The 23,333-nt window shown below is 35.4% G+C and overlaps 1 protein-coding gene and 1 non-coding gene across 3 annotated transcripts in view; both read left to right on the forward strand.

Annotated features, from left to right (window-relative positions):
• Positions 1-23,333, forward strand: part of ANKHD1 (ankyrin repeat and KH domain containing 1) — a 145,940-nt gene that overhangs the window by 94,497 nt on the left and 28,110 nt on the right. For both annotated transcript variants that reach the window (XM_066272700.1, XM_066272699.1), the window contains 9 exons: positions 313-415; positions 10,036-10,794; positions 16,966-17,111; positions 17,271-17,382; positions 17,844-17,989; positions 18,281-18,423; positions 19,249-19,462; positions 21,493-21,668; positions 21,876-22,038. In XM_066272700.1, coding sequence (XP_066128797.1) covers positions 313-415; positions 10,036-10,794; positions 16,966-17,111; positions 17,271-17,382; positions 17,844-17,989; positions 18,281-18,423; positions 19,249-19,462; positions 21,493-21,668; positions 21,876-22,038 — 1,962 coding nt within the window. The remainder of the gene's footprint in view (positions 1-312; positions 416-10,035; positions 10,795-16,965; positions 17,112-17,270; positions 17,383-17,843; positions 17,990-18,280; positions 18,424-19,248; positions 19,463-21,492; positions 21,669-21,875; positions 22,039-23,333) is intronic.
• LOC136337048 (U7 small nuclear RNA) lies at positions 15,309-15,371 on the forward strand. Its single transcript, XR_010731764.1, has one exon. It is a non-coding gene; the product is annotated as a U7 small nuclear RNA (small nuclear RNA).

The following is a 23,333-nucleotide window of genomic DNA, read 5'->3' on the forward strand; positions in this document are numbered from 1 at the left end:
AATTGGCCAGTGAATATGTAACTTGTATTCCTAGCTATAAATGAAACCCACAAGCCTTTCTCCTTAGCAAGAGAGTAATATTAATCCTATTTAGCTTAAATCATTCACTACTTGTAAATTGCCTGAGTTTGTCTAATCAATATTCTTAGAAATTATTCCTTAGTGGAGGTTTGTTGACTTTTGTTTTTAATTTTTAAAAAACCAAGAAGTGAATTTGGTAGTATGAAGAAAATCTAAAACAGGATCACTGTTTAGTTTGTGGAGCTTTGATTCTTTGGTCTGAGATTATTTTTTTCTGAGTTGACTTTTTAGGTTCCACGTGTACCAATGCATACACTCGCCATGGTTGTACCTCCCCAGGAGCCTGACAGAACTTCACAGGAGAACTCCCCTGCCGTTTTAGGAGTACAAAAAGGTTAGTTTTTGAATTATTTTTTTAAAAATGAGTATTTTATTATCTAGTAATGAATTCATAAATGTGTAACCCATGATTAATTGAGGTAGGTAATTTTGAAAATGCAAGTAGTCTTACAGACTATTTAAAATAGAAAAGACATTGGTACTAGGAAAATGACTTCTTATTTTCCTTTTAATATACTGCTAGGTGTAGTTTTTATCTGGCACAGAAGCTAACCAAGTTCTTAATTAAAGTAGCAAAAATATATCAGGCATTTATTTCTCATATAACGATTCTTTAAACAGTAGTATAACATGAGGAATGAAAATAATGTATTTGTTGTCTAGTTAAGTCTCTGTAACATTGATTCAATTTAGTGAGTGTGAAGTTTAAGAATTACTATATTTAGTTTCTTTCACATAATATAGAATAGAGTGGGTTAACATCTGTCAACATGTGGACTTGAACAAATAATTATCAAAAAGTATATAAACAATATCCAAGTGAATATTAAGAAGGAGTATACACTATTTAAAGGACTGCAGTTTGTGAGCTCTGATATTTTCTGCTGTCTTTTCATTTATAGGTATAAAAAGTACCTTCACCTGTTAATCATTATAGTTGTCATATCTGAGTTCCCTGAAATAAGAAAATAGGTACTTTGTAAGGTATTTAAAACTACATAAAAACAAATTTATGAGTGTATTTCTTTCAGTATATGATAATCAAGTTCTAGATTTTTGAAATTACAATGAAGTGTGTTTATATGTAGTAGTATTTTTAATAACTGTGATTTAAGGAAAGTTGGGGGTTATTATTATAGCAGCAAACAAACTTCTTTCAAATTATGTCAATTTTAGTAATTTAGAGCTCTTAGGGTCTTCACCAAGAATTACTTTATTTCTAAACTGTTAATCTCAGAAGTAAAATGTCTGTAGTCTTTCTGACTTATGCTAATTCTAGAAGCTTTCCATTAAACAGAACTATTTAGACTTCAGAAAACAAACTGCCGTTTTTAAGCTTAAATAAAAAGCAGATTAAGCATATACTTGTTAAGGAATCTGAGCATCATAACTAACTGAAAACCTTTAGTAAAACAGTGAAACCTAAATGCCTGTTTTTGTTGTTTCTAGTTTGGCGAAACCCTATAGAAGACTGTACCAACTGGCTAGGGAAATTCAGTACTAAATAAGAATCTTTTAAAAAATATATTAACACAGATCACAAAATAACCAAGAAATAAGCAAGGAAGGGCATATGTAAGTTAACTGAAACATTTAGGTAATGATTTTTTAAAATTGATACTTAACTGAGTAATCTATATTTTGCTTACTGAGATACTTTCTTATATAGAGTATCTACTTATTATCTTCACTTTGATGTTTTATTACTTACTGAATAGTATAAAAATGAACTAACCTTTTAAGAAATCTTCATTTTTTTTTCTCCTTTTCCAAATGAGAGAAGGGGAGCTAGAGAGACAGACTCCCACATAAGCCCTGACTGAGATCCATCCACACAGCAACCCTGTCTGGGGCTGATGCTCTGCCCATCTGGGGCCATGCTCACAACTGAGCTGGTTTTGGCGCCTGAGGCGAGGTTCCACAGAGCCATCCTCAGAGCCTGGGTCAATGCACTCTAATCAATCCAGCAATGGTTGCAGGAGGGGGAAGCGGAGGCTCCACAGAGCTGTCCTCAGAGCCTAGGCCGATGCACTCTAATCAATCCAGTAATGGCTGCAGGAGGGGAAGAGGGGCAGGGTAGAAGCAGATGGTCACTACTGCTATGTGTCTTGACTGGGAATTGAACCTAGGACATCTATACACCAGGCCGAAACTCTACCACTTAGCCAACCGGCCAGGGCCAGAATCTGTCATTTTTAAAATTATTAGGGAAGGAAAAAAGTTAACACTTCTAAACACTTGGGCACTTGCTGTTGCCAACTGCCAAGTGACATACCAACCTAATAATTTACTAATGCAGGATCAAACTGTGATAATGCATTGTGTTAAGATGTAATGTTAGGATAAATCATGTGCATCATAGAATGTTAAATCAATTAGGAAAAATTGGTTGATATAAAAGTGCACACTGATTGATAGGATAGCAAAACCTATCCTAGGTTATTAAAGATACATTATTATATTTTTCTCCTCAAGGTGGCTTTTTCCTTGAAAACTTCTCGTTTATGTCCATAGGAAGTTCCACTGAGTGATGAAACTGACGATTGACCCTTTTGTTTCTCCTAAGGCCATGTACTATATTATGTCTGTGTTGCTTATGTGATTAGGGATAAAGGAAAGGTTTTTCTTCTCGAAGACTCTTGTTTTCCTCTTCTAGCAAACATCTTTTCAAGTTCATATAACATTTTACTCCTATTTTAAATAAATCCTTTTATTATTCTTACCTGCATCTTTTTAAAATATATTCGTGCCCTTAGATCTTACCCAGGTGTTTTATATATATTCTACCCACACATTCTTTTCTTTCATGAGCCATGTGCACCATTATTCTAGGCTCCATCCATCTTGCCCTATATTCTCCTGATTTAGGCAACTAATCTCACTTATCTATTGTTGGTTTTTAAGGATTTGCAATTCTAGGTGGCATCTTTCAGATCTTAGAATTACCTCTATAAACAAAATGTAAAACTAGGTGAGAGTGATATGCTGTTTTCCAGCATTATTTATCTTTACTATGTATAGTGTGAATGTTCAAATGAGACAAGATATATAAGTAATATCAACTCTTTGACTTTCCAAATCAATTTTTAAAATAAATTTGTTAATTGAAGCCATTTGTTGAATCTTATTTATGATAACTGGTTCTATAGAGATTCTAAAAGAGAGGACTTGATTATCCTATGCAGGCTTATAGCTTAGCATTAATTTGTTGCAAAGCATTTAAATGATGTCTGGATAAAACAAAACCTACATCTGTGTACACCTCAAGCCCTCTTTAGAGTAATTTCTTTGCTCTGGACTCCTAGAGCACTTTATTGGATCTTCCTTTAGACTGATCACTTCTACCCTTGTCCTTCCTCTTTGGGCCTCAAGTGTGGAAGGTTGAGTTAATTATAATTCCTGGTGCTTTGACATTGTGGCTGCTCTCTTGTTTTACTTATTCCATTTTATCCCTTTTCCCAATCCCCTACTTGCCCTATGGGCAATCATTCTGTTTTGTTTGATGTGCCAATTATTTTCTTACAAATTTTTATAGTGTTTACTACTTTATGGGTATTTTTAAATGACATAAGTTGTTTTGTACTGTAATCTCATTTTGTGTTTTTACATTTTTTGCTCAATACTGTTTTTAAGATGTTTATATGTCTACCTCTTGATTGTTTCTGCCTGTAGCACATTACGTCACCCTGTGTATCCTCCATGTGTTACTTGTCCTTTCTCCCAGGGCTGGGTACTCAGTTGCCTCTCATGTCACACCACCACAGACAATGCTATGATAAAAATCCTGGTACACTCCCCTGTGGATCTCTGTGAGAATTTCTTTGGGATAAACTTAGGAGCAGAATTGCCTATTACTGTAATGCATAATGTTTATCTGACAGTACTACAAATTCACTCTCTAAAGCGCTAGAGTAGTTTATATTCCCACCAGCAATACATAAAGTTTCCTATATCATACCCCTTATTTCCATGCCTGCCAACCCTTGGATTTATCCTTATATTTGGACTTGTACATCTTTATCTCCTCTTTTAGACTGTAAGCTCCTTAAGGGCAGGTTTATGTTGTTTATCTTTGTATGGTCCACTATGCCTTGCTTGGACTAGATGTTCCAATATTTGTAGAACAAACTAATGAATGCTGGGCTAAGAATGTAGATTATTCTGAAGGTAAAAGAAAATTATTAAGAATGTTTAAGAAGGGTAGACATTGTGATTAGAGGATGTTTTAAAAAATTAATCAAGAAGTAGTATTCTAGCCCTGGCCGGTTGGCTCAGCCATAGAGCGTCGGCCTGGCGTGCGGGGGACCCGGGTTCGATTCCCAGCCAGGGCACATAGGAGGAGCGCCCATTTGCTTCTCCACCCCCACCCCCACCTTCCTCTCTGTCTCTCTCTTCCCCTCCCGCAGTCAAGGCTCCATTGGAGCAAAGATGGCCCGGGCGCTGGGGATGGCTCCTTGGCCTCTGCCCCAGGCGCTAGAGTGGCTCTGGTCGCAGCAGAGCGACGCCCTGGAGGGGCAGAGCATCGCCCCCTGGTGGGCAGAGCGTTGCCCCTGGTGGGCGTGCCGGGTGGATCCCGGTCGGGCGCATGCAGGAGTCTGTCTGTCTCTCCCCGTTTCCAGCTTCAGAAAAATACAAAAAAAAAAAAAAAAAAAGAAGTAGTATTCTAGGGTGGCAGGGAAAAGATTGAAAACTTTATATCCCAGAGTTGTTTATCGAAATAGGTAACATGAAAAGTTCTCATTTTTTTATTTCAAATTATTAAAGTGCATAGAAAAATATATGTACAGTGAATGAAATCATTTTTATTGAAATTTTACTACTGATACTCTCTAGTTTAGATTTTCATTATATAATCATGCTTACATGGATTACATATGCTCAAATTTAATAATGTCTTAACATATAACTGCTTATAGTAAAAATCAGAAGGTTGAATTAATCTCTTAGCATGTAACACAGATCCTGTGTCTTTGTACACTCTTGGTTGTCCTTACTGAGTTAAAGATGTATATAGTATGTCCTGTTTCTTTGGGAAATTTTGAGACAGATATACAGACATAAAGAAAAAAATGGGTCCATTTTAGGCCAATGGCTTTCATTTTTTACTATGACCACAATAAGAATACTGAAACCCAGGACACAATATACATCTACTTGTCCAAACACAAATTCCATTACATAATATATACTCTTAATGTGATACTATGTTATTTTCTATACTACTCCATCAACCTTTTTCTCTATTTCTATTTAAGATCTGGTTGGGAATGCTGTTTAAAAACCAGGCCTGACCAGGCGGTGGCGCAGTGGATAGAGCGTCGGACTGGGATGTAGAGGACCCAGGTTCAAGACCCCGAGGTCACCAGCTTGAGCGCGGGCTCATCTGGTTTGAGCAAAGCTCACCAGCTTGGACCCAAGGTCGCTGGCTCGAGCAAGGGGTTACTCAGTCTGCTGAAGGCCCATGGTCAAGGCACATATGAGAAAGCAATCAATGAACAACTAAGGTGTCACAACGAAAAACTGATGATTGATGCTTCTCATCTATCTCTCTCTGTTCCTGTCTATCTGTCCCTATCTATCCCTCTCTCTGACTCTTTCTCTGTCTCTGTAAAAAAACAAACAAAAAAACCCAAAAAAACATTCTAGTAAGGTGCTATGTAGAGATATAAGAAAGCAAAGGAGGCCCTGGCCAGGTGGTTCAGCAGATAAAGCGTTGTCCTTGTGCAGTGAGGTCATGGGTTCAAACTCCCATCAGGGCATGTAGGAGAAGCAATCAATGAGTACACAACTAAGTGAAACAAGGAGTTGATGTTTCTCTTTCTTTTTCTCCCCATTCCTCCTCTCTTTCCCTTCCTCTCTGTCTCTCAAATCAATAGGAAAATTAAAAATAAAAAAGCAAAGGAATCACAAAACAAAGTTTATATTTGATTAGACAAAACCAAGAAAATGTGAAACCAAATCTAGATCCATCTGTATGTCATAAATTTTATCCTTTAGCCATTAATTTTTTTTTCTTTTTTTTCTTTCTTTTTTTATATTTTTCCGAAGCTGGAAACGGAGGCAATCAGACAGACTCCCACATGTGCCCGACCGGGATCCACCCGGCATGCCCACCAGGGGGCGATGCTCTGCCCATCTGAGGCGTTGCTCTGCCGCAATCAGAGCCATTCAAGCACCTGAGGCAGAGGCCACAGAGCCATCCTCAGCCCACGGGCAAACTTTGCTCCAGTGGAGCCTTGGCTGCAGGAGGGGAAGAGAGAGACAGAGAGGAAGGAGAGGGGGAGGGGTGGAGAAGCAGATGGGCGCTTCTCCTGTGTGCCCTGGCCGGGAATCAAACCCGGGACTCCTGCACGCCAGGCCGACGCTCTACCACTGAGCCAACCGGCCAGGGCTCCATTATTTTTCTATTGCACAGTATGCTTATTATTTTAGACACAAAAATGATTGGTAGAATTAACTCATTTCAATAGTAAACTAAATATTTGGCAAATATATGTCCACCTCATTCCCTCACTGCCCATAAAAAAAAAATAAAGGCCATATCTAAGCTTTCTTTATATCATGGTTTCCTATTACAAACTTTCCCTACTTTTATTAGTGGAGAAAAAATGAAAGGTCCAAAAGTAGGTTAGAAAGCAAACCAAAAAGATGAGATGGTGACTTTTCCTGAATTCCTAGAAAATACATTATAATGTCATTCAGTGTTACCAATGGATAGATTTATTTATCTATCTGTGACAGTGGAAGATGTTGAAAGGTGGAACTCTTTATTTTCTGGCATCTTCTATACTACTAGCTTCCTACTGAGAATATGTTGCTTAAAGGACACTTGTCACATTCTTTACTTTTCTCCAAATTTGAAGGTGTTGCTTCAGCTTCTAGGAATAATTAGGTTACATTATTTTTCACCAGCCTGGTTTACTCTTGATGTTGTTAGAGTTGTGTTAATGCTTTGATGTGTATGTAGGCAATCCCACTAATTCCATTCTTACAGATACTCAGCTATTGACTCTTTGGGGAAGAACTGCTTTTTGTTCATTACTTTCACCATTCTTTGTTTTTACTACTACGTATATTCTGGGCTTATAGTTTCTGTATTTTGTTAAGTAAGTTATTTTTACTAACCTTGTACTCTAAGCTTCTTGCATCTTATTTCTTAAGATTATTAAGGGCAATTTATTATTTGTTAGTGTCCTCAAAATTCTAGTCTTATTTTGGATCATCTTATTTTTTATAAGATTTTTAATTTTTGACCATCCAATATGTTTATATAATTACCAGTCTGGTTAGTGTTACTCTTACATGGATTTTCCTTAATCTTACATATAGAAAATTACCTAGCAACTATATAATAGTGTTTTGAAATTAATCAATGTTTAAAGAAGCCTGCCAATGTCATTGAATTTATCATACAACTAAAATTTTTCTTGCTGGGCTAGCAGATTTATATATTGCTTTATATATTGCTATTTATGCAGTTAACCTCCCTTTTCTTATCTGTTGATTGTCATTAGGCACTTTGAATAAGTAAATCAAACCATGGATTCCTATATAAGCTTATGGAAATATTTATTAAATTATCTCACAAATCTAAAGGCTTTTGCTCTGAAAGAATAGTCTTTCTGCACCACTTTGCTTAGATCGAAATATAGAATTGAATATGTACAATGCATTTTGCTGAAGTTTGCTTTCAAAGAATAACTAAGTTGTTTTGTTTTTTTAAATTTTTAAAAATTCATTTTTATTAGAAAGAGAGGAGAGAGAGAGGAAAGAGAACAGGGGGAGGAGCAGGAAGCATCAACTCCCATATGTGCCTTGACTAGGCAAGCCTGGGGCTTCAAACTGGCAACCTTAGCTTTCCAGGTCGATGCTTTACCCACTGCACCACCCCAGGTCAGGGGAGAATAACTTAAGTTTCTTAAAGTGATGGCAGTGATTTTGGAACCTTGGTCTTCTGACCTGTTAAAGACAGTTTCCTGTGGGAAAACTGTTAGACTTTTTCAGTAATAAAACATGTTGGAGATATTTGAGCTACCTGCAGTCCTGACATCTCCTATTCTAGCAAAAAACAGTTGAATCTCTTGATTTTTTTCTTCATTGATTTTGTCATTCTCTTGTAATAAAATATATTTTAACATCTAATGGATGACATTTTCCCTTTGAATTTGAGAAGCATTTTGAAAGCATTGGATAATCTATCTAAATATTTTAAAGTTGACTGTTACTCATATATGTCAACTACAATCCAAAAGCATAGACAACTATTTTTTCTTTTACCCAGTTCTTTTTTTAAAAAAAATAGCCTTTATTGGTATTCAATTTACATACCATAAAGTTTATTTTTTCCTCTCATGGTAACATAAATTAATTACTAAAATTTGGCATACCAAAAGTTATGAAAATCTGATCAAAAAAATATTATTTTGCGAATCTGACAAAAAAATAATTTCAATTCATTTATACTGGATGGCTATTGTGTTAGCAATTGTCATTTTTTATTTGACAATCTAAGGGAAAAGAGATCAGTGCCCCTGACTAAATAGTCAGGTGCTGCATGTTTTAAAAGGTCTTGCAGCACCTAACTTAGCATGTTTACAAAGTTAATTCATGTTGTAGGATGTATCAGTAGTTTATTCCTTTATATAGCTGAATAGTCCCAGTTCTTCCTAAACAAGAAGATTAAGCCTTGAATTAAAGTAGTTATATATATCCTCCATTCTGTGTCTAGATGTTAGAATTTTTAATATTGATATTTTGTCATGAGGGGAGTAACTTAATTTAAATGTAAATGTGATTCAAAACCTTAAAATAATATTGATTTACTTTATTTTTAACATACATTGTCAATATGAGTAATCTTAGATAAGAAATCTGATTTTTTTCTAGGTAACATTTTTTTTCCTTGATAGACTTTCACATAAAGAGTTTACTTAAACTCAGAAAAATTTTCCACTTTAATATTTGCGTTCAGATACAGAAGTGTTAAAGACTTAATGGAAAATTTTATAAGGATATGTCTTGAAAAAACTGATTTCACATTATACATTGATATATTAAGAGAAGCATTTTGGTATCTTGAAAAACACTTTTCTTTCATCTGCAAGTTATAGTTTCTTGAGGTAATATTTACTTGCACAATTAATATTGTGCAAAGAACAATTGGGCAGTTAAGCTAATATTAATGGTGTCATAACACTATTTTGATATTGTTTTAGATTTGATATTCTTTAAAAAGTGTAGTCAAGGCCCTGGCTGGTTGGCTCAGCGGTAGAGCATTGGCCCAGCATGTGGAAGTCATGGGTTCGATTCCCGGTTGGGGCACACAGGAGAAGCGCCCATCTGCTTCTCCACCCCTCCCCCTCTCCTTCCTCTCTGTCTCTCTCTTTCCCTCTCACAGCCGAGGCTCCATTGGAGCAAAGTTGGCCTGGATGCTGAGGATGGCTTCATGGCCTTTGCCTCAGGTGCTAGAATGGCTCTGGCTGCTACGGAACAGTGCCCCAGAGGGGCAGAGCATTGCCCCATGGTGGGTATGCTGGGTGGATCCTGGTCAGGCACATGTGGGAGTCTGTCTGACTGCCTCCCCACTTCTAACTTCGGAAAAATACAAAAAAACAACAACAATAAAATAAAAAGTGTAGTCAAATAAGCAGAATTTTGAGTTTCTTCTTTGACTTTCTTTTCTCCCTGTCCTGTCTTAACTTCCATAATTCTCCTATTCTAAGGATTAAATTTTTTTATTAAAATTCACATTTTTTGCATTGGCAACATCCCAGTTTGTGCTATTAAATAGATGAGTATAGTCTTTAATCTATCTACCACTGTGTGAATCTTTGAACATTCATTCTATAGCATTAGTTATACGGGTTTGAGGTGGGAGGTCCATGTGTGTGGGAGGGGGAAGCTGATTTTTTTTTTTTAGCATGGCACTTTTTCAAACATTTTTCATGTGCTTAGGTACATCCAAGCAGAAGTCCAGTTCCCTGCAGGTAGCAGATCAGGACGTACTGCCACCTTTTCACCCATACCAGCCTTTGGAGTGCATAGTAGAGGAGACTGAAGGCAAGCTGAATGAACTGGGACAAAGAATTAGTGCTATTGAAAAAGCACAGCTTAAGTCATTGGAGTTAATTCAAGGTGAACCTCTGAACAAAGATAAGATAGAAGAACTTAAAAAGAACAGAGAAGAGCAAGTCCAAAAGAAGAAGAAAATACTGAAAGAGCTGCAGAAAGTGGAAAGGCAGTTGCAGATGAAAACACAGCAGCAATTTACCAAAGAATACTTGGAAACCAAAGGTCAGAAAGACACAGTATCTCTACACCAGCAGTGCTCTCATAAAGGAGTCTTCCCAGAAGGGGAAGGAGATGGTAGTCTCCTAGAGGATCACTTTTCAGAGTTACCTCAGGTTGACACAATCTTATTTAAAGATAATGTTGTTGATGATGAGCAACAGTCTTCACCATCGGCAGAACAAATTGATTTTGTCCCAGTCCAGTCTTTATCATCTCCGCAGTGTAACTTTTCCAGTGACTTAGGTTCTAATGGGACAAATTCTCTTGAACTTCAGAAAGTATCAGGTAATCATCAGATTATAGGACAGCCTCAGATTGCTATTACTGGACATGATCAGGGGCTGTTAGTTCAAGAACCAGATGGACTAATGGTTGCAACTCCAGCCCAGACGCTTACCGACACTCTTGATGACCTTATAGCAGGTGGGTTAATCTGTAATAATTTCTCTGTAATCTGTGTGCTCAACTTCTTTACACGACCCTCCAAAAACACCAACTTTGTACTTTTCCATTTTGGAACTATTTTTGTAAAATCACTTATTTCTTGGAGGTGTTTTGGAAGTGAATTTAACTAAGCTTAACAGCCCTAACACACAAAAGTGTGTTTGCCCCTCTTCTTTTTTGTTATTTGCAAAGGCAAAGAAATAGAGTTGCCATGATCCTTTATTTTAGATGTTTGGAATCAAAACTACCCTGTATTGTATCTTGGTTAGGCGATCTCAAAGTAGAATTTCTTTGTAGGCTTTCGAGATATTCATATAAGAGTATACATTAAACTTTTCTGCTAGTGATTTTAATGTTTGAAATTCTAAATCGCATTGCTTTTTCTTTATAATTTTATGACATCAATTTGAATATTTCTAATTAAAAGGGATGTTCAGAGAAAACTAAGCATTCCACGTTGCTATAGTATTTGTGGTTAGAATATTTCAAATTAGAAATTATTCTCAACTTAATGATGATTTGGAGATTGGGATTTTTATATTAATTGTCTTGATGAAAGCACACAGACATACTACACACACACACACACACACACACGCACACGCACACACAAGAAGGGCCTGGTAACTTTAAAGTATATGTTTCTGTTTATTTTCTTTTTTTGGTGGAAAATTACTAGATATGAAAAAGGTGCACAAGTTTACTTTCCGTTTCATTGTCCTTGCAGCAGTGGGAAAACAGTGCAATTAATCATTTACCTTCCTAAAGATGGCTGGTGAATGTATCACCTCCATGAGAGCCCAGTTCAGAAATGCAGCCAGAATGGCTGTTAACAGTGGATGAAGACCAAGAACTAAGATGTAGCTGGAGTGATATTCAAAGGCAGGCCAGTCCTCTGTCTCTTGATTGCAACTTTTTTTTCCTTTACTGTTGTCTGTTTCCTCTTGTGATATTCTCTTCCCCTCCTCCCGTCCCAATTATGCTATCCCAGTTCCCTTTCTTTTTATGTGAGCCTTTAGTCTTCCTAATCTTTACTGAATCTTTAAAAATGTGGAATAAGATTACTTAAACGACAAATTTTTTGGGCATGTGTATGACTTCCAGTGGTTAAAGAATTATAATATTCTTTATTACAGCCTGTGGGGCTCCTCTGATATGTAATGGGTTCGTGGTGCAGAGGAGAAATATCTTAATTTTTATAAGGAAAATAAAAATGCTGGGAGTACATTAAGGAGTTAGATTCTTTAATTTCGGTTTTTATATCTTCAGCCCACAGCCACTTATCTCATACTAACTTTGTGTGATTAACACTGAGAGTTGTTATAAATTATGAATAAATTCTTTTCGTTCATTTATAGTTCTAATTTCTAATCTGGGTAAAAGTAGATATTGGAGTATTAAGTATGATTATGAATAATAATGAAACTGGTGATCTGGACTGGGAGTAATATTCTTAAGACAGGTTTCTATAAATAGCATTACAATGCTTCTAAGTAAATAATCAGTTTGCAGCTGTGAAACTCACACCCACATTACTGATCGATCTAATTTGGTTGTAATTTAGGATCTGTTTTGGGGGGTTTTGGGGGTTTTTTTTTTTTTGTATTTTTCTGAAGCTGGAAACGGGGAGAGACAGTCAGACAGACTCCCGCATGCGCCCGACCGGGATCCACCCGGCACGCCCACCAGGGGCCACGCTCTGCCCACCAGGGGGCAATGCTCTGCCCCTCCGGGGGGGTCGCTCTGCCGTGACCAGAGCCACTCTAGCGCCTGCCATCCCCAGCACCCAGGCCATCTTTGCTCCAATGGAGCCTCGGCTGCGGGAGGGGAAGAGAGAGACAGAGAGGAAGGAAGGGGTAGGGTGGAGAAGCAAATGGGTGCTTCTCCTTTGTGCCCTGGCCGGGAATCGAACCCGGGTTCCCCGCACGCCAGGCCGACGCTCTACCGCTGAGCCAACCGGCCAGGGCCTGGGTTTTTTTTAAAAGAATGTAGATAAGAACTTTATAGTGATATTAATGGATGGTTGGATGGTTCTTGTAGGAGAGGCCAAATTTTGTTTCGCTGAAGTATTTGTTAAGTTGAAATGGACTTTTACAAAGTTAACAGGAAACTTTAAAAAGTTGATTTAGAAAACATCTTTCAATTGTATATAATGTTAGTATAAACTAATAACATTTAATTTCTGTTAGACAATCATGTCTAGGGATAGTTGGCCTACAATATTGTACCAAATTGTTTTATTAATAAACCTTAACTTGTAAATCAGCCAATAAGTAGAAAAATTATGTTCATATAAAAATTTCCATTAAGTCCAAGTTTCTCTTAATTTTCTTAAGTGAAGATGAAAGAAATTAGACTAGGATGAATTTGGTGAATACTTAATTATACAATTGTATGGTGCATTGAAATTGGTAGGATTATATGTGAGACCGAATATGTAATTAATTTTACCTAAATTAAATCTAATTCTCATGCCTTGTAATTAATAAAGGAAAGAATACTGTATATCTTACAATTATACTTTAGAGAATATTCATTTATAATAGCAATAAATTTACTCTTTAAATATAGGAGTATTTTTCCTTTATTGCTGCTCTATTTTCAAAATTTGTCATGAGTTCATAGATACATAATTTATTAATGTAGTGACTTGATTAGCTGTCTAACCTAGCCTTTTAGTGTATATTATTTGTGTCATACTTGATAAACACCCAGACAGAATGTACATAGTTCTTGATTGGGAGCATGGTTCTTCAAGTCTTTTTCTTTTGAAAGTGTTGGGCTTTTAGAGTTTAGCATGATAGCAAGTGATTCTCAGTTCAAATGTCTAGAACTGAGGTCTGGAAATGAAAAGCAATTTAAATAAATTCAAAATAGTTTTGACCATTGAGTAGTTCTAGAAACATTTAGTAAAAATTTTATTATTAATATATAAAGAACATTGGTTAAAAGTCAACTAATATAAATTTATTCACATTTCTTAAGGACTTACCATGCACCAAACTCTGTGTTAAATGCTTATGTGCATTATCTTGTGGGCTATTTATAATAATCATATAAAATACGTAATTTTCCAACCTATTTTTCTGTTAAAAAAGTGAGGCTTATGGAAATTAAGTTGCTAGTAAGTAACGAGTAAAAGTCATTTCAGCCAGGTTTAAGAACCTTAGATGTAATATGCGTGCATCTGAGTCAACTTGAAGTACTAAATTTATCTTAAAGATATTTCCTTAAACTTTTAGATTCTATTAAAATTTTTCTTTTATATTAAGATTTGATGTGCATGTAAGTTTTAATATAATTTTGTGACTAGTACATTGTTACAGCTATTGGCACCTTAATAGGCTCTCTTACAACAAATTCCAGTTCAAAAGTATTTTGTTTTAAATAATCCTGTGGTAGTCAGTGTGACTTAACAATAAATGAGTAATTAGGACACACTTTTCTTTTTTAGGACATTTACAATAAAATACCTTTAATAATTTCCTTTAGCCTGACCTGTGGTGGCGCAGTGAGTAAAGCGTCGACCTGGAAATGCTGAGGTTGCCGGTTCGAAACCCTGGGCTTGCCTGGTCAAGGCACATATGGGAGTTGATGCTTCCAGCTCCTCCCCCCTTCTCTCTCTCTGTCTCTCCTCTCTCTCTGTCTCTCCCTCTCCTATCTAAAATGAATAAATAAAAATAAAAATAAAAAAAATAAAAAAATAATTTCCTTTAGTAGATGTTAGTATTTTATTTATAGATTTTTTTATTTACACAAAACTAATAGTTACTATATGTGTTATATAAAACATTATAGTGATTTAACTTATTAAAACCTTACAGCATAGTGTAAGTACAACCTAGTATCCAATTTTTTTATAGTAAGGTTTATCATTATCTTCCATATTGCCTACAAAACTATCCTAAATTTCATAAAGAATTATGTAGAGTATTTCAATTACTTCTTTTAGCATTCCTGTTCAGGATAGTGCATAAATTTAATTTGAGTTATACAGTGACTTTGTGATAGTGATCTTAGTCATTTTCAGTGACATTTTGTTCAGAGATAGGAAACAATTTAGGATTTATGAAAATCTCATAGTCTGGTATAATTTTATCTTAATAAAACCTTTATTCCACATGTGTCTTTAAATCTTTGCTCCTGTCTAGTTTTATCTTCATAACTGTTTGTACATAGTTAATCCCATTAAAGTCACTTCTATAGAATGTTTCCGATTGTCATTATTGCAAGGAGGAAAAAATGTTTCTAGGATAATATTGTAGAAAATGTGCAATAATTGATGTAACAACACATTATTGGTTATAGAGTATTTAAAGGCACAAAAAGTATATTTTAAATAACTGTAAAAACATTTTTTATAACATCACATTCTGGCATAACCCTCTAATCAGCTGTTTAAAATTTTCTTATATCTTTTTATATAACAAAGATAACATGAATAAAACAAATTAATAATGATAGGAAAGTAGTTCTTTAAGAAGGTATATATATAGTGCTTACAGCTCATTTTGAATTTGTCTAGTAGGTCTTCTGGTGTTTGCCGGAAGACCCCTAAAAAAAAAAAAAGAAGGTATATATTAATAATTATGACATCACTGTAAAATCTTATTATAAAGGTGCTATATATCAATCTTTTTATCTTGTTTACTGGAGCTATTTTCCAAATGTATCTGCTATTTTGAGGAGGTGTAACAAATTAATATCTGCTTTTAATTCATTAAATGAAAATATATTTTAAGCTTTTTTCTCCATGTGTATGTTCTTACAGGTGAAACAAATATATATAATAATCATTTATATTAAATGGATAGTTAAATTATGTATGTTTATGTAGTAAAAAGCTGTAGAAATTTATATTGTTAAGATAATTTTATATATATTGGTGGGGTGCGGGAAGGACAGCTCATGCAGAAAAATATGTGAATATCTTTTTTTAAATTAATTTTTAAATGGATTTATAGGGGTGGCATTGGTTACATATTTGAACATCTTAAAGAAGTAGTATACTAAACTGAATCGTTCACATTTATAAACATTATCCTCATTGGGGTCCATGCTTATCAAAATTCTAGAGAAAACATCCTCTAACATTTGAAATGCTTAGATTTCTCTTTAAGACCTGTGTGTTTCTGACTGACTTTTAGTCTGGGTGATAGAAATTTGTTTATTACCATCACCAAATCTTTGTTGTCTTTTTCTGTATTATTAATGATTGTATGTTTTTTTTTATTTTTTTCTTCTTGAGTGAGTAGTATAGTATTGTTTTTCTTTTTAATACAGTGAATAACAATACTGAGAGCCCAATAAAATACGTGATAATTACCTCTCTTGAGTACTTGCTATGTGCCAAATACTGTATTAAATATTTTTATAAATTATCTCAGACAATTCACAGCATCCATCTGAGATCAGTCATTTTTCCCACTCTGAGGCAAACTTCATCTCTAATGAAATGTAGGAAATATACAGAGACATAAAGATATAATTTCAGTTAACCAATTTTTCAAATGCCAGATATTGTAATTACAAATAAAAGTTCCAATGTTTATTGATCACTGTAAAAAAAAAGTTCCAGTGTTTGCTTTACAGACACTGATTCATTGTGGCAATTTTTCAAAGTAAATACTGAATTAAAGAAAAAACACATGTTGTCTGCTATTTATGTGAGAAGTATTTTAATTTGTTCTCTCCTTTCTTTGCATTTTTCTCAGGATATTTCAATCTAATTGCCTTTTACAAATTAAGATATAAATTGAAAAAAATTTTAATTCGAAACTATTTTCTATTGACAACAGGCTACATTTTTTTTATATCTGCACGCAATACCAGGCACTGTACTTAAATTAAGTATTTTACCTGCATTGTTCTAAGTAGTATTTCCAACAGCCTTACAAGGCAGATACTATTATTATCATCCCCATTTTACATGTAAGGAAAATTGAGGCTCTGAGAGGTTTAATTGCTTGTCCAAGATGAGAAAGTCAGTAAAGGAACTGAAACTCAAGCATAGGTCCATCCGACTCCAAACTTTGGATTTAACTACTACATTATATTACTGATACAGAATTTTATGTTTTCTGTATTTTTCGTATATAAATGACTTTACTCTTTTTAGTAGAATTCAGCAATATGACTATTGTTTTTCAGCTGTGAGTAGCAGAGTGCCCACTGGTTCAAACAATTCCTCTCAGACCACAGAATGTCTTACACCTGAACCTTGTTCACAGTCTCCAAGCAGTGTGGCTCCCCAGTCATTGCCCCCTGTGTATCCCTCAGTTGACATTGATGCACATGTGAGTATATCACTTTAGCTAAACTTACTTTGCACATTTGGATTTTCTTTGTTTGGAAAGGAAAATTATTATTGTATATTCATTGTAAAAATATTACTTGCTCTTCAACTAATAACCTGTGTAAAAAGAAAAAGATTAACTTTTTTTTCCCCCTTCTAGACTGAGAGCAATCATGACACAGCATTAACACTAGCTTGTGCGGGTGGTCATGAAGAGCTTGTATCTGTACTCATTGCACGAGATGCTAAAATTGAGCACAGAGACAAAAAAGGTAAGGAATGTCAGTCAAAAATAAAGTCAGAAAGAGACAGTGTTTTCACTCTCAATTAGTAGTTCCTAGACTATCTCTGAAAAGATGAATAAGCATATTTCAGTTAGGAATTCTAGATTTATTCATCTATAGAGCCAAATTATTCTCCAAAAATTAGAGAAATCATCAGTGGAGTACAGCAAGTGTGGTTGCCTTTTTCCTTAACCCAAAAGTTGAACATGCAGAGATATCAAAATTCATTACAAGTATAAACTTTAATAGTTTTCTTTGACTTAGCATTTCCTTTTTATCAGATGTTCATGGATTTTTGTCACCAAGAAATCAGGGTTTAAAGCTGTTTTATGTTAAATAGTTATAACTATCTGCCCTAAAGACTTTTTCCTACTAAAACAATAAAGAAATGAAGGCAATGGCTTAATAAATAAAAACTACAAGTTTGTTTGTTTGTTTTTCTGGTTTAGGTTTTACACCACTGATCCTGGCGGCAACAGCAGGGCATGTTGGAGTTGTGGAAATCCTTTTGGATAAAGGTGGAGATATAGAAGCACAATCTGAACGAACAAAGGATACTCCACTTTCATTGGCATGTTCTGGTGGACGTCAGGAGGTGTGTTAATGTTAATTTTCATTTTGTAAATATTTTGCTTATATTTTTAAAATGTGTATGATGAATGAGCCACAGTCCTGATACATATGAAGTGCAAATTTATAACTCAGTTAATGAATAGAAAAAGTAACATCTTATTTCAAAACAATCAGGATTTCAGATCTCTGAATTCCTTGATGTGAAATTGAATCCATTTCTCTAATGCTGATTTTTGAATACATACAGCCTAATTAATTATAAGTTGAACCGTTGGTGTAAAGTGGATTTCTCTGTTCATATTTTACTTTGTAGGTGGTAGACTTGCTGTTGGCTCGAGGTGCAAATAAAGAACATAGGAATGTATCTGATTATACACCACTGAGTCTAGCTGCATCTGGAGGATATGTTAATATCATTAAGATTCTGCTTAATGCTGGAGCAGAAATTAATTCAAGGTATCTATCACCTGTTTCTTTTAGCACTCATGGTTAATAAGTTACTGCGTAGAATAAGTGTCTTCCCCTAAATATTTGGACAGATACCATTTTTAATTAAGGTAATACTAAAGTTGCAAGGGTCAACAGTTTTTTCTGTAATGTACTTATAATCACATTATAAAGTGGCTTTATTAGCTAAAGTGGCTATGTTTAAAGAGGTCTCCTTCAAAAAGTACTTTGTTATGTGTAGTTAGAATTGTATAACTTATAAATATTAGGGATTATATTTTAAATTGTGAGATTTTCCTATTTCTGAGTATTAGTATAAACAACTAAATCACTGGTTTTTCATTGAAACATTTTCATCTTTTTTTTTTTTAAGTGAGAATCAGGGAGGCAGAGTGACAGACTCCTGCAAGTGCCCCGACTGGGATTCACCCAATAAGCCCCCTATGGGGCAGTGCTCTGCCTATCAGGGGCTGCTTCTCTGTTGCTTAGCAACCAAGCCATTTTTGGCATCTGAGGCAAGGCCATGGTGCCATCCTGATTGCCCAGGGCCAACTTTCTTAAACCATTTGAGCCATGGCTGCAGAATGGGGAGAAAGAGCGAAGAGGGAGAGGAAGTGGTAGAGAAGCAGATGGTTGTCTCTCCTGCGTGCCCTGACCAGGAATCGAACCCGGGACTTCCACACACAGGGCTGACGCTCTACTGCTGAGCTAGCCAGCCAGGACCACATTTTCATTTTTTATGTTTCCTATGCTTTCTGTCTTTTTTTTTTCCCTTGTGCTTTCTAAAAGCAACAGGTAACATTTTAATTTTCTAAGCACATTTTCCCCCTTTAGGACTGGGAGCAAACTAGGTATTTCTCCCTTGATGTTGGCTGCAATGAATGGACACGTCCCTGCAGTAAAATTGTTGCTTGATATGGGTTCAGACATTAATGCCCAAATAGAGACCAATCGGAACACAGCTCTCACTTTGGCCTGTTTTCAAGGCCGAGCAGAAGTAGTGAGTTTGCTTCTAGACCGAAAAGCCAATGTTGAACATAGAGCAAAGGTAAGCATTTTATAACTTGTCAACTGCCTCAGGTATATTTCTAGTAGAAAGATAATGGTATTTCAACTCAAATTGAATGTGCAATTTTAAATTTTCATAAGGTAAAATCGATGCCCCAATGCAGGATTGGGGAATTGTGCTGTATGGTGGTCAGTGACACACTAGCACTATTCATGACTTATTAAGGACAGTGAAAGAAATACAATCAGTATTTTTTCAAACCTCAGGCTTGAGTGTGTTCTCTTAATTCTCCAGTTTGCAACTTTTTCTTTTGAAAGAGAGAGGAATGAAGGGAGAGAGATGAAAAGCATCAACTCATAGTTGCGGCACTTTGGTTCATTGATTGCTTTCTCATACGTGCATTGACTAGGGGGCTCCAGCTGAGCCAGTGACCCCTTGCTCAAGCCGGTGACCTTGGGCCTCAAGCCAGCAACCTTGGGCTTCAAGCCAGTGGCCTCAAGCTGGTGAGCCTGCGCTCAAGCCAGCGACCTTGGGGTTCGAACCTGGGACCTCAGCCTCTCACACTGATGCTCTATCCAGTGCACCACCACTGCTCAGGCCAGTTTGCAACTTTTGAATGTAGTAAGATTATTCTGTAGTAAGATAGTTTTGAATAGTAACATTATTTGGTAGAGTCCTTTAATGTAGTTTTTTTTTTCTTTTTTTCCAGAGACAGAGCCAGAGAGAGGGATAGATAGTGACAGAGGACAGACAGGAATGGAGAGAGATGAGAAACATCAATCATTAGTTTTTCGTTGCGACACCTTAGTTGTTCATTGATTGCTTTCTCATATGTGCCTTGACTGTGGGCCTTCATTAGACTGAGTAACTAACCCCTTGCTGGAGCCAGCGACCTTGGGTCTAAGCTGGTGAGCTTTTGCTTAAACCAGATGAGCCTGTGCTCAAGCTGGTGACTTCGGGGTCTCGAACCTGGGTCTTCTGCATCCCAGTCCGACGTTCTATCCACTGTGCCATCACCTGGTCAGGCTAATGTAGATTTTTAAAGAACTCTTTTAATGAGGCATGGGCTTACCCTTGGTAAAAACTCAATCAAAAAATTACTGCATAAATTTTAAACTTGAGACAGCTAAAAATTTAATCTATGACAAATTCTGATCATTTTATGACTATTCAGCTTTCAGAATATGTCAGTGTTGTGATTTTTTTTCCTTCTTAGAATTATTAGGTACTTAGAACCGTAGAAAAAATGTAGTTTATGTAGCATTATTAATAATCAGGCAATGGCCAATCTGTTAGTCATTGCAAATTGGAAGGGTTTTGATGAAAATCTTATATTTTCTCCCTGAACTTCATTAGTTATATTTCCTAAAATTTAATGAATAAGTGTAGTCTTCCCTCAGACTTCTCATCGCACAAAGAAAAATGAGCGATATCTGCTATCCAGTTTATCTTTGTGTATTACAAATATTCAGTGTGATTATTAGAAGTTCTAGAGAAATCATATTATTTTGGAAATGAAACCAGTAAATATCTTTTGGCAAAAATGCCAGAAACTAATGAACAAAAGACATATGAATAAAATTTATGAAGTAATATTTTAATCTATTTTACCTAAGTTTGAATAGGATTGAAAGAATTTACCGAGTTGTTTAGCAAAGTGCATTCTCAGATAAAGTATATTTAAAAAAAGAAAGTTTTTCAATTGAACATTGTGCCTTATTTTATCTTCTTTTTATTTGTTTTTGATATATCTTTATTTATTGTGCAGATAAGTTATGGTCTCAAATGTGTAAATTTATAACAGTATAGAAGTTATGTGTGTGTGTGTGTGTATACACTTTTTTTTATACTTTAGCATGTGGTAGTGTAAGTTCATTCTAGCTTGTCTAATTGAATCTAACAATTTTTACTTGCTATTTAGGGAAATTTAAGACTGAATATTGCTTAGCTCCTTTATGAGAGAAAAACCACAAATAGAAAACACTAGTCAAAAAAAAACCCACAATCAATTGTTTCAGTCTTTCAAAGAAATTATATTAATTTACTTAAATAATACTTGGTTTAAACAGACTGGTCTTACCCCCTTGATGGAAGCTGCTTCTGGAGGCTATGCAGAGGTTGGAAGAGTTCTCCTTGATAAAGGAGCAGATGTCAATGCCCCCCCTGTGCCTTCCTCAAGAGACACTGCTTTAACAATAGCAGCGGACAAAGGGCATTACAAATTTTGTGAGCTCCTGATTAGTAGGTGGGTAAAATTTATATTTATATATAGAACTTTGTACTCTCCCTTTCACTTTTCAGAGCCATTAACTAAAATTGTTCTACTTTACTGACACTTAAAAGAACAGATTATTTGCATGATATTCTGTAAAAGATAAAAAGACAGAAAAATACAAAAAGTCTGCCTCTTCTCATAGGAAACAAATTATATTAACATCTTTTGATTTTATAGAGGAGCCCATATTGATGTTCATAACAAGAAGGGAAACACACCACTTTGGTTGGCATCCAATGGTGGCCATTTTGATGTGGTGCAGTTGCTAGTGCAAGCAGGTGCTGATGTGGATGCAGCAGATAACCGGAAAATCACACCTCTTATGTCAGCATTTCGCAAGGTAATTTTAGGTGGGGCAGGGAAGATACAATTTAATAATTCTGAATCAATTCTAAGTTAAAATCATATAAGAAAGATATATTGAGCTTGGATAATTGACTGTATATCTATACACAAATCACTACTATATTTTCACTCTTTTTGTGGCCAAATCTAACAGCTATATGGGAGTTGACTATAAGCACCTATATTTTTAGAGCAGTTAGTATCTAGACTAGTTTTGTTGTGCTGTGATACATAACATCTGATTTAAGGTCAGATATTATATGTAAATGGATGTCTTCCCTATCTAAGGAACAACTTAAATGTGTGGACTCTTTCATAAAAAATTATACCTCATATATATTTATCAATGCAATGATGATAAACTATAAACTAGTTAACTGGCTTACAAACCCTGCAAGATATGGCTCCTGCCAGCCTCCCCAGACCAATCTGTTATGCTGCCCTCCCCTTTACTCACTACACTTCAGCCACTGGTCTGGAATGCACTAAATTTTTAACTGCCTCCAGGCTTTTCCTCACTGGTTTTCTTTTCCCAAAATGTTCTTTCTGTTGTTTATCACCTGGTTCACTTCTGCTTACCCTTTAGCTCCCATTTTAAATGTCACTTCTTAGTGAGTCCTTCTCTAACATCCAATCTGAAAAAAGTTCCTCCTCTTCTCTTTTATAGAACACTATTATTTTTCTTATCCCAATTTGTAATTATACATTCAAACCCATGTTTACTTTTTTAATGCCTATCTCCTCAACTAGGCTGGAAGATCCATGAAGACCAAGAGTCATGACTTTTTCACCACTGTTTAAACCCAGTTGTTTAGCGCAGTGCCCAACTCATAATAGCTGGTAACTAAATAGCTATTGAATGAGAGCCGTGTAAGTTTTGTGTCTTAGAAAAAAATCTTAAAATATTTTCTAGACTTAATACTTTAAAAAAATATTTTTTTCTTTCCTTCTAATTGAGATAATTTACATACAGTGAAATGCACTAATCTTAAGATTCATAGTTTAAAGAGTTTTGGTAAATTCATATGCCCATGTAAACCATACCGATAAAGATATAAAATACTTTCATAATTTTAGAAATTTCATCATGCCTGTTCTCAATTAGTTCCCTGCCTTGGAGGCAACTACTTTCTTGTTTTCTTGTCACCAGCAGACTAATTTATGGGGATATTTTAGAGCCTTGATAGGAGGGGAAACTGCAAGTTTTGTTATAATAGATGTACTTGGAATTGATTATAGATTCACTGGGGAACAAAATTTTTGTTGCATCCACAAAAACACTTGTTCTTA

Source organism: Saccopteryx bilineata, chromosome 4, assembly GCF_036850765.1.
Source record: "Saccopteryx bilineata isolate mSacBil1 chromosome 4, mSacBil1_pri_phased_curated, whole genome shotgun sequence".
Classification (NCBI taxonomy): Eukaryota; Metazoa; Chordata; class Mammalia; order Chiroptera; family Emballonuridae; genus Saccopteryx; species Saccopteryx bilineata.